The sequence below is a fragment of the Onychostruthus taczanowskii genome, unplaced genomic scaffold (genome assembly GCF_017590055.1).
Source record: "Onychostruthus taczanowskii isolate IOZ18803 unplaced genomic scaffold, ASM1759005v1 scaffold47, whole genome shotgun sequence".
In the NCBI taxonomy this organism is placed as follows: domain Eukaryota; kingdom Metazoa; phylum Chordata; class Aves; order Passeriformes; family Passeridae; genus Onychostruthus; species Onychostruthus taczanowskii.
The window spans coordinates 5,908,097-5,923,597 of NW_024502236.1; the positions used below are offsets into that span (position 1 = coordinate 5,908,097).

The 15,501-nt window shown below is 37.8% G+C and overlaps 1 protein-coding gene across 1 annotated transcript in view; it reads right to left on the reverse strand.

Moving 5' to 3' along the window:
* ROBO1 (roundabout guidance receptor 1) overlaps window positions 1-15,501 on the reverse strand; it is a 295,424-nt gene that overhangs the window by 32,430 nt on the left and 247,493 nt on the right. The window contains exons 17-19 of the mRNA XM_041414791.1: window positions 12,800-12,971; window positions 5,522-5,719; window positions 2,088-2,114 (exon numbers count right to left, since the gene is read on the reverse strand). Of these exons, the coding sequence (XP_041270725.1) occupies window positions 2,088-2,114; window positions 5,522-5,719; window positions 12,800-12,971 (397 nt within the window). The remainder of the gene's footprint in view (window positions 1-2,087; window positions 2,115-5,521; window positions 5,720-12,799; window positions 12,972-15,501) is intronic.

Below are 15,501 nucleotides of genomic sequence, written 5' to 3' on the forward strand. Positions count from 1 at the left end.
ATGTTATAACATTTTACATCTGGATTTATAAATTATACTAAATAATCTGAAAATTCAAATATATAAATCTTGGTTAAAAAACAGTCTGGCAGAAAGAACACTTTCTAAATTAGAAGGAACAGTTTTTCTAGCATTTCAAAAGTATTCTCCATGGACAAAGTGGATGTCCACATGCATTTGTTTGTTGGTGTGGATTGCGTATCCTGCACAGGAAGCAAGATGTTTGAGAAGTTAGTTTTTAGGATGCAAACATCCAAGAAGAAACAGTGCTATAAATTTTGCAGGTTTACATTGGGTTTGGCAAAGGGTTAAGGAGACTGGCTCCTTGCATATGCTGATGGATTCTACACTTTCCAGCTAGGAATGTGCTGAAAACAAGCAGCCAAATTCTGCTCTTTAGAAGAACTCCAAACTGGGAGTCTGCAAGAGAGAGATAAATGCTGGCAGTGATTACAGTAACAGGATTAAAATGTAGGATGCATTCCTACAGGTAAGTCTTTTACTGTAGGTAATGCTAAAGAGGGGAGCCAGGTTCAATTTGAAGTCAAAGCACGACTGAAATTCTGGATTGAAAAACAAGGATTTTTTTCTTTTAAGTGTTTTACATGCTTTAGGTTTTTCCCAATTTCTTCTTTAAAAATCTCAAGGCTATTTATTTTCCAGCTCTGACACATCTTAAGAAACCCTGATATTTTCTTTTAATGTTAAGAATCCATTGGAGAGAATAGATGTTAGCTTCCAACCTCTGCAGAATTTCAGTGGTGTGCTACAACGGCGATTACAACAGAAGCCCTCTGTTTAGCCAATTAAAGTAACAGCAAAATAATAAAGAGTTTGAATTATTCTCCACTGAGGCACTCAAAGGCCTACAGAAACACTGAGGGCCACTCTGGCTCATGCTGAACAGGAACAACTGCACTGAACATAAGAGGCTGACTTGTGAGAGCAGGCCCCCTCCAGTTTGATTAACAGCACGTGGGTAAGGCTAACCCAGCACAGCCCATCTGTGGGGATGAGTGCAGGAACACGCGCTTCGCTTCCTCTGTGGTCCAGTCTGGAAGGGTGTAACTCAGCTGCTGCACAGAGCCCACGTTAGCACAGTGCTGATTAGGAGCTAACACTCCCTGGGAAGCTGCCTGTACAGAGCTGGGGTGGGTGGGTTTTATCCTGCCTGGATACACAAGCCCTGCAAGTCTCACAGGTCTCTTGTGAAAACGGAGGATTTGAACAAAGGAGGAAGAAACAACCTGTCTGTTCACTGTAGCTAAAAGAAAAGCAGAACACTGATGGGTACAGAACGCACTGGGTTTCATCTACTGCAGAGGATGAGCTGCTCAGCTGCCAGACTGTAGGACCCACTGAAGGTCAGCTCTAGAGGATGGAAAGACTCTCATGGGCTTTGGTGGGCTATGGTTCAGATTATGTCATATTTTGCACATTTCTAAACAAAACTAAACAGAAAGTGATTTTAAACTCATACTGAAGTTTAAATACACTTCTTTTTAAGCTGAACAGGATCATTATTTTAATATTTCATAGCAAAATACCCTTTAAGGCAGCAAGCAAAGAAATCTAACTCCTGTAACACTTTGATTTTCTGTATCTTCCAAAGCAGACAACTCTCAGGCCACTGGATTAATGCAGATTCAGAGGAAAGAAAAGGAACAAACATTTCACCAGCTATTATCTCACTGAATCTCTTTCAAGTCAGCATCTGGGCTGTGCCAAGTCATTCGTCCTCCACCAGAAGCACCTTTTGCATCTCTAGATGTGGGAGGCCACACTACTCCCTTGGAATACGCAGGAAGAGAGCCCAGGTTGTACAAACTGACAGGATCATGCTACAAAACGGCATGCTGGCATGGAATGGTGTGCTTTGAAATGGTATACACAAATAGAAAATATTGTCAGCCACAAAGCAAATGTACTCACGACTCGGAGAACAAATAATGATACCTGTCATTTATGACATTGCTTAAAAAAACCCCTTCAGAACAGCTGGGCTGGTTGGTTATGTCAGAGAAAGAGAAATAGTACCACAAACATGCTTAAGTAACAAAGAAGGGGGGAAAAGTGCAAATATATACCTGTTGGTGTGAAGGTAAAAGACGGGACTGAAAAATCAAAACAAAATACAAACTGGTTATTAAGCTGAAGAGAGAAAGGGAAACATACCACATTAGTATAAATCTAGCAGACAGCTGAACACAAAACAAATGTATATAACTAACCCACTATTTCAATCACATTGATATAAAAATAAAACTGAAATTGCAATTCAGAAAGACGATTATCTCTGCAGGTACTATTCTGGAAAAAAAAAGGCAAAAAAAGCAAAAAGCTTGGTATTCTATTGTGCTCCTATTGTGAGAGAATGATACTGTGGTTTAGCCTTTCAAATCCTTCACAGTTCGGTATTTTAAGTTTTTTTCTGAAAATCGTAGCACAAACAAAACCCCCACACTGTTAATCATTCTAGAATGCAGAATGACAAATTCCTTAACAAAGCCTTATCAAGGTCCTATTGAATCTTATCTGCAGTTCACTAAGTAAATGCTCATTACAGTGAACTAATAGGCACGCTTAAGTATTCAGTAAGGAAATAATAATCATAAAAAGGAACAAAGAGAACTGCTCTTTTACTGCCTCTGAATCAAGAATGGCACCAACTCTCACTGCAATGAAGACACTAAAATCTACTGCAGCAATTAATTTTTGTTTTCAGAGCTGAGACTGTTATACAGAGTAATTATCTTTTTTAAATAATCACCAAAAAAGAAAAACCTTCCTAGATGTAACACCTTTCTACCTTCCAACCCTTGGCTTTAAGAGGGAAAGGTTAACAACACAACAATGACACCGCTTGACAATCTTCTCTCTCACAGCTACTATAAATCCTCTTTGGATCAATGGGGTCTCTAATCCAAATACAGAGCAGCAGCATCTGCTCTTCCTATTAGCACATGCTCCCCCTCCTGTTGACAAGACAGTATCGTTTTCCTCTCACTGATGGCATAACAAGGCTAACATTGCCCTTTCTGATCTAATGACAGCAAAAGGTAACAGAAACAATCAGATATTCACTAAAAACAGCCTGGAGACAGAAGGTGATCAGCAAAGCCAGAACAGAAACAAAGGTTCTGGCTAAGAGAACAACTTCTTAATCTTATTTTTTTAAGAACTCTGAAGGTTGTGGGGAGTGTGTCTTCTTGTTGTAATTTAGAATATGCTCTAGGTTCACCCCTTTTTTCCTAAGCCAATTTATTTCCAGGGATATGATACTTAGAAAATGAAAAGAAAAATGGAGCATTTGGACATTTTAGGCTCCATTTGTAGCAAAGCTTTTTTCTTGGGAATACCATAGTATTTTCCTTGAGCTAGGCCTTTTCACATAGTTAAGTTTAATTTAGTTACATTCAAAATATAGAACCATAGTAACAAGCTTTTATTAAAATAGAACGGGCATTTAAACCTGAGCTTGATTCCAAGGAGCATCAAGAACCTCAAAATAATTTGCAATCACATGGACATGAAAAATAATCTTAAACTACTGTCTCATAACTCTGCTGTGAGCTAAGTACTAAACCTAGTTTTGTTTCTTAAGAACTGAGAAGGTTCAACTGAAAGAAATCTTATTGCTACCACATGAAAGAATGACTTAATTTCTTAGAGCTTCTATTAATAAACTCTTCCGAGTGTGTAAGACTGCTAGTACAGTATGTATGTGTGGGAGTAGTGAAGTATTTTAACAGATGACAGGCCTGAAGCTAAATATAAAAATAAATAAATGCAAGACTGAAGAAAGTTTGGGCTTGCGGTGATGACTTGATGAACTGCAGAGTGGCAAACTACTTTGCAATTCATATTTCACTAAAGATAGGTTTTGTCTTTGAAGAATACTTGATACCAGAGATACATACCCTACTTTTCCGTACACTTTCATTTAAACTCCCCCCAAATTACACAAAAGATATTTTTACAGATATTGAAAAACACAGCTGTTTTGAACAATAGCTGATGTCACTGAAGTAAGCATTTTTAAGGACAAATTGTACGCCTTTTGCTTAATCATAGGTAATGGTGAAAGCACAGTGATGTTAGTGTGATAGAGCTGTAGAAAGGCAGTGTGGCAGCATGCTATTAGTAGAACAAAACAGCGCAGGCCAGTGCAGCACTACGTGAGGGGCTGTCCTGCCCTAAATCCCAGCAGAACACAATCAAGAGTGCAATTCCTTCCCAATTCCCTTGGCTGTAACTCCACTACAACCACTGTGCCTGGAGCCCACAGTGGGCACTGGTACTTCAATAGCACGGAGGACATCTCAGCTCTGCAATGCTCCAGATGTATTTCCATGCTTCCACTCACTCATTTGCTATTTTTAGCACTGCTTCTTTTACACAGCAACGTATTGCTGCTGTTTAAAATAATTTGTGTTTCATTTGCCTGTCTTGCCCATAACACATTCATTCTTGGGGACTAAAGAATGTAATCTCATGACACCTTTCATACACAAAGATGCGTCCATCTTTTAAACCTCAGCCTGTCTTCTGATTGCTAAATGGCAAATATAATCCCTCTAGTTCTTCAAAAGCAGGATCTCCCATTTTCTGATTCATTCCAAAATTTATGGTTCTCACTCTACAATTACCTATGAGGTACTGCTTTGAGATGTAATGAACTGTAGCTCATAGAATTTAGCTTTAATTTCCAGGCTTAAAGTGGAAATTATTTGATCTGGAGGAGTCAAGTTTTTATTCCAGAAGATCTTCCAGGTAGAGAGTTTAGTTTTGTTTGTCAGAGAGTATACCGAAAAGCATTGCTTTAAAACTGACAATGTGATATATAAGAAGTATCAATAACATGAAATAAAATGAAAATGAGTAGTGCTTTAAGTTAGCCCCACTGCTGCCATTCTAACTAAACACAGATGCAGGATGGGATAGCCCCAGAACTCAGTCCCAGCCAAGGGTCTCCCAGCAGCATTTATGAAAAGAGTCTTGGAAAGCAGACTGACTGTTGTGCTTTTGCAAACAGCCACACTTCGCCCAGAACAGGAGAAATTCAAGTACCCACACCCAAAGTGTTACTGCAATGTACACCACTGTTAGCACTCCCAGCAGCAGGCAAAGCACTGGATGGGGAGGGACAAGGAGCTGCCAATCCACTGCAGGTGGCTCCTCTTCAGATGATACAGTGCCAGAAAGCAAGGGCATATTGGAAACTCCTGGTCTTAAACCCATCTTTAACTTTCTCATTTGTAGGAGTATTTTTACAGAAAGCTACTCCTGGTATTCAGCTCAAGACTTATGCTCTAAAGCCAGACTTGGCACATCATGTAAATATTGCTGTTCTCTGCACTGGCTCCTGATCCACACATCACGAAAGTACTGAAGCAAGCTGATAATTCCTTATTTGAGCCTGAGAAGAACAAGAGACTGATGACAAAATAAACAGGCAGCAAACAGGCATTCAGCAGCCTGTTTGCTATCCTATTTCTGACTGAAATAGGTAATAGGGCACCTTTTCTGATACCAGCATAAGTACTCGTGAGTCCATTCCTCTTCTTCCTGTGGCGATACAACCAGATGCTGAAGACCATGAGGATAATCCAACAGGCTGCACCAATTCCAGCAATAAAGGCAGGCTGCTTTACTACATCAGAAATCTGCTGGGCTAAACTGACTTGATCTTCTGAGGACACGGGGTTTCCATGAGAATCTGAAACAGAAGACACCAATAACAGCCAATTAATTTGAATGAACAGCTGTAAAAGGCAGCATGAAAAGAGCTGACATAATTGCAGTCCAGTTTCTCAAGGTAAAATCCTTAAGACTGCTCTTCAAAATCTCACCTCTACAGGTCTAGACAAAAATGGTTTGCTTTCTGTATAAAACAGGTACCTCCAGTATCACTGACTTTTGTTTGCTTGCAAAAGCTGCTAAAATCAGGCTACCAGGTATACAAATAGAAAGGCTCCTAAATTACAAACCTGTGGACTGCTATTTTTTATTTTTCTTTCATTTTAAAAAAGCAACATCAGCTCCAGAAAATTATTCAGAAAATCAGCAAAAAACACACCGAGTGAGAAAAAGTTCTAGTACAAAACATGAGTAGCAATGTGAATGGGTACAAGTCAGCTCCCCAAATGTCCACTCTCAGAACTGACAATTAGTTACAAATTTAAACTACATTCACGTGAGGCTGGTATTGAGGAAGATATTTTAATCTAGCAGTTCTTGAGAGATTACCTAAATCTTGTATTACACAGTCTAATGTACTGCTTGCACTCTCTCAGCCTCTCACTTTGACTTCAATTAAAAATAAGACTGAATATCTAAAAGTATGTAGAAAAGTAAAACTACAAAATAACCAATCCTGCCCCCTTAAATACAGACGAAAAAGCTAAAGGATAACTAAAAAATGATTTATGAATTGCTAAAACCAGCCAAGGGTCTCATTAGTAACGAACAAGCAGTTCTTTTCAAAACCAGTTTAGCCTTAAATACCCCACATAAAAATAAAGAACATGTACTTTTCTACATGCTATTAATTATTTTTTTTTTTAATAGAGATAGCACCTTTAAGAATGTCTTTTCTGCTCTTTCTGTACTGAACTTTTGCAGGAACCTTCTGGGAACTGCAGTAAGAAGACCCAGTTAGTGACCAAACTTTCTGACTGAATGAAGCGACTCAAAGCCAAAATACTGCCTGATGCCTTAGCACCACAGTGAGTGCTCACTGGAAATTTCATTACTGCACAGGGCATGGGCAAGAATTCAAAGCCTTTACTCAGAGCGGATATTGCTTTACACATTCCACAGTTTGGTCTTTGAAATACCCACTTTCACTCCCGTAGAAATCCAAGAGATAGGTGCTTTATAATATTGGTAAGGACATCAAATTCAGAATGAGAGATTAGTGTTTTAAGGAGAAAGGTGCTGTTATTAATTGTATTAATATGAGCTATATAAGAAATGAAAACCTATTTGCTTAAAACAGTATCTTTTCTTTATGAAGTAAGCAGTGAATAGATTTTTATGATGACAACTTGCATTATGCCAAAATAAGCCTACATAAAATATAAGAAACTGAAATACAAACAAGAGATAAAATCACAACAAATTATTTCCTCTGGAAAAGGAAAACTTTTTGAATGGAAAAGATTAAATTGGTAACAGCTTCTCCCAGTGAAGGATTCCAGATTCCAGTTTTTGCAACCTTGAAGTCAAATATCTATTTTGCTGAGAAATCACCCCCGCCCTTGACTGCTACCTTATTGGAAATTTTATTTCATATTTCATCTCTCTTTATCTTCTATGATCCTAAGTGCACTGCCTAGCCTGAAAGTTCACCAGGCAGACTCATTCTTTTCTTACTAATACACTCTTTGTGTCTGCTGGGTTTATGGATTTCACGCCTATTTGTGCAAGGTTACAATGGGTTGCTTCAGATTTTATGGAGACAGCCAAGTGAAGTTCCACACAAGTGGCCAGATGGGCTTAAATGTATAAAGTACACTGTGACCAATGAATTAAAGCTGTCATCTCATCTTTTGTCTCTCTGCAGCTGAGGCCATATTAAGATATGAAAACTTGCATCATCAGTCTCCTTTTCAAAATGAGTAATTTCTGTGTTTTTAAACTGCTACAATCCCTTATACAACTTAATAGAATAGAATAATAAAACATTTATGGAGAGCCTCTGGTCCTGAATAAATAAGAGTGATAAATATTTTTTTGTCTCATCCTTAAAATAGATATTTTAAAACAAGAAATCCAGGAGAAAAAATAATCACAAACTCAAAAACTAAATAAGAATGTTTTCTAAACACGTCAACAATTCAGTCATACAGAAACACAGCACTTTTATACTTTTATATGAAAGTATAAAAGCACAAACAGTTTGCATTGCTCAGTCAACATGTGTCTGAATATTATAAAATCCTGAAGAATATTTGACTGTTTATTATCCTAATTTTTATTTGACACGAATGTCATGCTATTATTTTACTTGCAAGCATAATAATGAACTTTCTTTTAAGAAATTAGGCCACTGGCACATTGAATATGGGGGACTGTTAGAGCTATTACATAAGCTAGTATATACCTATGCAGATGGGAAAGAGAAAAATGCATCGATGTTCACATATAGTCAAGTGAACAGCATAAGAGGAGATGGAAGGGCTTTCAAGAAGTCACATTTGACTACAACCTACTCCTCTTGTAATTCAAAAATAGAAAGCAAGCGAAATATAAAGAGAATGAAATTTAGTGACCTCATCATCACTAAACACTTACAGGAACATTATGTTAGAAGCCTTTCTTTGAGAAGGGCATCTTCTCTCTCCCTAATAGCCCAGTGAGATCCTGAATGATCAGTCTTGGAAATAACACTTGAACTAAAAAAAACCAAAAAACAAAACCTACTTTTTTTTCATCCCAGGAAATTTCTGGAACTCTGATTGATATATAAATGGTTCATAATGAACATTCCTGTTCCTGCTTGCACTCTTCAGGGAGATGTGCCAGAACAATAAGGGAACATAAACATTCTATGGCAAAGTGCATCCTACTGCCAGAGCAGCAGCCGCAGCATTTAATGTACTTGGAAATGCCTCAGAGTTGTTGGAGCAGGCTGATCCCACAGCTCCCTGAAACCAGCATATTATCACAGTGACTCATCCCTTCTTCTACCCCAAGATAAGAACTTGCTTTTTAATCACAGATGTTGCTGTGGCTATTGCTCACAAGCTACTTGATTTGAATGTCTTGAAGATCCAAGTTTCAAACTTCAGTGGAAACTAATTAGAATTTACATAGAGAACTGGAACCTCTAATCCTCTAATGTTAAATATTAATATAAATAATAATAATGTGAAAGCTAACATTTAAGTTGCTAAATGATAAAAAAAGAGATTAATATCCATTTATGACTGGAATGCCAAAGATTCAAAAAGCACAGGAAATTCCAGGCTCACAGGTGTGCAAGTTACTTAACTTTATCTTGTACAAGTATAACCTAGGAATGGTACTCTTCCATATGTATGTCTCATTCAGTATTAAAAATGTACAAACATTGAGCAGGAATATCTAAATGGTGTTGACATTGTCAATTCTGACAATTAAAATCTTGCAAAACACCTGAAACCTGTAACATATTGTTTATCTCAAATATATGTGCATGATGTAATATGAAAATTATTTGGTGGAATATTACTAAGGTTAGAATATGTTATTTTGTCTCCTTTCTAGATGTATGTTTCCCAAACTGATAAAATATCAATTGTGCACTTCAGTCTTTTAACATACAGCTTGAGGTGACAGCACCAAACTGATTTGAAAGGGTTTCTGTGAGGGGTATAAATAAAGATTACTTTCTTAGGTTGTTTGCAGACCACAAACAAAAATATCAACAAAAAACCCCTCACAACTATCACACTCCAAGTACCTTAAGGGCTGACAGAATAATAACCTGAAGACATGCTAGCTAGTTCACAAATCACATCTCCTAAATGAAGTAGTTAGAATAATAAAGATTCAATGAGACTTTCTTGTGTTTTGTACACTTGAGACTTCCTCTGGTTAAATAATGCACTCAATATTTACAGTAATTGTGCAGCCATCTCTTAATAAATAACTGCATACCATATATTCACACAAATTATGTGTTTAAGAGTAACATTAACTGCAGTTGTGGGCCTTCTCAGAGCTGGTACCAGAAACAAATACATCACAACATGTTCCAATGTTACTACTTATCTGTCAACAAGCATAGGTAATACTGCCAAGATACCACAGGCAGTATCCCATCACTCTACAAAAGCTAGACTACAGATCAGCAAAAAATTGCTAATTCTCATCTTTCTGTATAGAGCATTTTTGTAAACAGTGTCTTTAAGTTACATGATGTGACAAGAAAATAAAAGGTTCTATTGATCTGTGATATTGTTTCTCCACAGCACATTGTTATAGGCATAATATAGTGAGCTGTGGCTAGGTCTCATGATTTTTTTTTTCCTTAACACCAAAACTTTTGCAGTCTTTCTTTCTGTAAAATATCTTTTATTAAAAAAAAATAAACAAACATTTTTTAAGTCCTTGGAATTCCACAGAAAGCATTAAAAGATCATTCAAAAGCCAAGAAGCAAATTCAGAAGCTTCATGCAGGGTGTTTTAAGGAGACACGTAATTTTTCATTGGATCTCATGATTTTATGAATAACAAGCAAGTTATTTCGTTGGCTTGTCCCTGCTGGCACGGGAAGTCTGGGGTACCACAGCTCAGTGAGCTGCTTCATGTCAGCAGAGACGTGGAAAATGAAAGAGCTTCGAGATTACAATTTGTACCTGTCTTTGTAACAGGTTAAGTGCGTGCACAAGGTCATTTATCACAGCTCAGCTGATGCATGGGACTGTGACTGCACGCCTCAGCTCCCGGGGAATCCAACGTCTCCTGTCCTCCCCTCTCCTCCTGGAAGTCTGCCCCGGAAAGGTGAAGCTTCCTCCTGTCACACACCCGGCTGAGGCTCTGCCCAGGCATGTCCCTGAGTCACAAACCTGGGAGCATCCCACACGGCACACAGGCTCAAAGAGGAGACACAGTCTCGCGTTTTTGTGTGAAAAACACATTATAAGGAGATAGACTTTGGATTTTAAGGAAAAGTTCTTATTTAAAAAATGAACCTCAGAATCACACAGTATATTCTGTTTTCACACATGGAATTCCTATTTGTATTTTTTTATATGAAGGATTGCACTAATTCAGGTATCAGGAAAAGATTTCCTGAAGGAATAGTTGGGAGCAGGGTCAGAAATATAGTAACTTGAAGCTGTCACACAGTTCTTAGAGCACATACATACAGCATGTCAGGACTGTTTCAAACCTTCTACAAGGACCATCTTAGTTCTCTTTCCTCCCCCTCCCTGGCCTCCCTTCCCTCTCTCTGTAACAATATAATTTATTGCTGGTGAAAAGTGCCAATTGATGACATCAACAAATTAATTTTCTCTCTTCAGAAAGCTACCCAAAAAATTCTGCTCCACCCCCACACTGGGAGCACTTCTAAGAACTAGGAATCCAATTCCTTGAGGGGGCTGGAGGAGAACTTCCATCACAGAGCAGAGTTGAATAATCTGCAGCCATTCTTCCACCTGGATGATTTAGGTCGATATGTGCTACCACAGAGTGCTAACACTTAAATTTAAGCACTAATTTTCAGCAGCCTCCTGCAGTTGCTGAAAGGGTTGTGGCACCATCTAGATATTTCATTGTTCTGTTTCTTGTGGCATGGATCTCCACAAGACTCCCATCTCCACATCTTTCCCATGTAACAACCAAATTATGGGATTTACTAAAATACATCTAGATTTGTCCACACCACTTAATTAGAGGCAAGCAGTGAAAGCAAACTCCAGCCATGGGGAAACATGCATTCTACCAGACTTGCACATCTGAGCACTTTTCAGGGTGTGGGATCACTTCTTGTTTTCTAGCATAGTGACAATAAAGGCCAGGAACCCAGAAGTAGGCAAAAACCTGACCCTGACAGTCTCATTTGCTTCTTTTTCCACTTAACAAACCACAAATTCCTTAAGTCCTATTATAAAATTCACCTTTATTTAGAATTTGCTTATCATCAGACAAGAGGGGAAAAAAAAAGTGGTTATGAAGCCTTTTTTTTTGAAGAGCTGAGGTTGTACTCATAAACCTCACTAATGCAGAATTTTCAAAACCTAAGGCATATAAAATAAGCTTGATTTTGACTGGCTGTAGGAATCTGTGGATGGTAGCTGGCTATAGGGAAGAAAAATCCAACAAATAACTACAGGGTTTTCCTGTAATAATTCCATATTAATGGAATATCATAGAAGCTGGGTGCAATTTTATTGTAAAATCTCCATCAATGTAATTGGGAATCATACACCTGTCTAATTTAAGTAAACTGAAGATGGCCTTCCTTTTAATACCTAAGGAAATGTACAAGTAATTTTTCATATTAGTTGCTCTGTCTTGTTTTCACACGCTCTTAATTATAGATTTTTAAATACAGCAAGTGAAATAAGAAGGTAGATGTACTAATGATACAGAGACAGACAGGACATAAAGTCCAAAGCAAGATGCTGAGCTTGCTTTCATAATTATACACTGTAATGATAAGGTATTTTGCTCCAGGCATACTATGAAGCAGCATATGACTATACTTAAAGCTACTTTAAATAATCTTCAGCTAACCAATAGCAAAGATGCATTTTTCCCAGAAACATCCAGGAGCAATGTCCCTGGTTGACATTTATGACAGTGATGTTTGGTGTAAATGAGATTAGAAGGTCAAATTTTAGTAAATCATTTGTGTATGTCTTTTTTTCCTGTACTCAGGTTATTTACTAGTTTTCACACATAGTTGATATTTACTGTGCCTAATTTTAGGATGCTTTTTTTTTTCTGCTTCAATAATGATAAAATCTGGTCAAGACAAATTACATCCCTAAAGTGGATCAACACGTAGTGATTCATCATCCCCTAAAAGTTTTTAAGGGTGAAAATTCACTTTGAAAAGTCAACAACTAAAAAGCACTGCTGAACTGGGAGATTTAAAAACAGCCCTGTGTTGTTTTAATCCCACCTTTAGAATGCAGTTCTACGGCAAGTTTAAAACCAGAAATGCCAAATGCTGCTATTCCTGAGATCAAGTAACACTATCTATTTCACTGGTCTTGAAAGTATTTCTGGTGCCATAAAAGACGAAAGCAAACAAACAGAAATCACCCAAGCCAAGAGGCAGGATTACCAGGAAGCTTACCTAACTGGATAAACTGGGGGTCGCTTTTCACTCCAGGTCCTGCCCCAGTGCTCGCAGCCACTTCCACGCTGTACCGGATACCGGGCACCAGGGAGGGGATGACCACGGAAAAGGTGGTGCCATCCACTGTCTTGTTGATGTGGTATCGGCTTTCATTGCCAAGGCACCAAACCTGCAGGGAAGCACACGTAAGTGTTCAAAATTCAGCTCTGAAGGGTAAGAAGAAGGGAAGTTGACACATTCTTTCCTTTTGGATGAAGAAATTTACGCTTGGTCACTGTTCTAACATTTGCTATCGTGGATTGCTGTCCTAGGCCCTCTATGAATACTGAAAAGACACTTCTTGTTCCAATGAGCTGCTCCAACTACTACCATTATTTGATGAGTTTATCACAATTCATTTAGGGTTCAACATGTGCTAATGACATTACAAGCAGAGAAGAAAAGAGGGAAGCCCCACAGTCAAGAACTGTTCACATAAACAATTTCAATTAAATGAATTTGCAATTCTCTTCTTCAGGAGTTATGTGTCACACACCAAGTGCACAAGCAAGTCTTTTATCACATGGCATCTTAAGAGAACTGATATCATGCTGGAATCAAAAAAGATTTTGCTTTTTCTTTTTTTTTTTTTTAGATGGCACCAAGGGGCAAATATTGAGTGATATGCTATCTTGTAATTGAGACAACAGAGTGATATCAGATCTCATTTTTTGGATGAGACAAAGATACAGTTCTAGTGACTTCAAATCACAACTTTATATATTACATCAGTGACATCAAATGGCTGAGAGAAACAATATGATGAGATATCTTTATCTCTTTAGGCCTGAACCACTGAAGTGGCAAATGCTTCTAGGAGGATGGCTAAACTCCCAACTGCTACTCAAGGTGAAGTAGCAGCTAATCTACATCTGCTAAAAAAGTCATGAAGCTGTGCCTATTTCCTTTTTGTGCTTTTTCCACAAATGTATTGCTCTACAAAGAACATTTATTCAGGAAGTTAAATTAGTTAAATACTCAATACTTTATCTGTAAAGAAGCAAACTTGGCTGAGAACAACAGCATATCAGAACCTGGGCCAATTGTACATGGGAGGGAAGATTTTACTTTCAACATATGGAGCTCCTAAAAGATTTAGTACCCAGATATCTGCTTTAAATCCCTCGTGCAATTCTGCTGCTGTGGAAATTGCCAGGTGAGGGGGATAGACTTTCACATGTAGAACAATTGCTACAGCCTCTTCTGTAGAGCCCTTTCTGCCTGGACACTGGAAATTTTATCTCACCTTCAGGGCATGATAAAGACCCTTTTTCCTCCTCTGGATGCCACAGACTGCAACAAGGCTAGTGGGACACTGTGAGGATGTGAAATGCATTTTAAGTTCCTTTGAAATCGAATCCCAGCACAGGATATGTGTAAGTGCTGCTGCAGAGCAGGTCAGAGCACATGAAGAGAATCTCCTTTTTGTATTCTGATACTACATAGAGGCTGTTTCAATCAGTGCTAGGGGTAAAACTATTACCAATACTGCTCTCGAATCCTGAAGGATGGGCACAAAAATGCTCTTGTATAAATAAGAACTCAATTAAGTGAGGAACAAAAGACTCAAATCTACATTTGGACTTAAGTCAGTTTCACAGAAATTATTACTGCTACCTTGTAAAATGGTGCACGTGCAAACAATGAAATCCATTTATTATGTATTTGTAATCATGAACTACTAATTCAGAAAAAAAGCTTTTGTTCTTAGGTGCTCAAGTACACGGAGAAGTGCATGAAACAAGAATGTCAGATCAAACACCAAGTTGTTCAGTACTTGCCATCCTACATTTGACTATATACACAAATAGGCAAGTGAAAATGAACCTTTAGAATGCTACAAAAGAAGAATGAATTCACATTATAACAGACACGTAAGGGAAGAGAGAACTAGTAGAATGAGAGAATTTATAACTTTGTGTTAGGGAAGGAGAAAATTACTTAGGCTGTGAATTTGAATTTCTGGGTGTTTGTGTATGCTACTGACAATTCTTCAATTAAGATAGTATCCTTCTTCCTATTTATTTTATCCTTTAATTAAAGTAGGTACACTCTTGCCTTTGATCTGAGTTGCTGAGAAAATAATGAACTGCCCCACATATGCATACTTTTTTTTTTTAATTTTCTGAGAGAAAAGAGAGGATAGAAAAACAAAAGGGGACAAGAGAAAATTTCACAAGTTTCTATTTGAATTTTTTTCTTGTTATTAGTTCTTAATCTAAAATCATCAGTTCTGCATTTCAGTAGTTTTTTTGACAAAAGCAGTAATTATATATAGCAACTTCAGTAGGAATGGCATATATATTTTCACAGATATTTTTTATGTTGGATTCCTGTCCATGGAGAAAAGCACAAAGGAAAACAATGGCAACAATGCAACAAATACAGATTCAAAACGTGCCACTGTGCCATCTACTGCTACATAAGCACTACGGTGTGCCTGCTCCAGCATCTGGTAACCTGTCACCTCAAAATCCTGGGATTTGGGAGGTGGGGTATGGATTATATCCACTCAGAAATGTGAATTTCCTGACTTTTATCATTGTGTCATTGCAACCTTAACATTCCTCTGATGCAGTTTCTTGTTGTAAATAATTCTCAAAGTCTGGCTTGAGAATAAAGTAACTTCACAAGGATTTTTTCCAATTACATTGTATAAA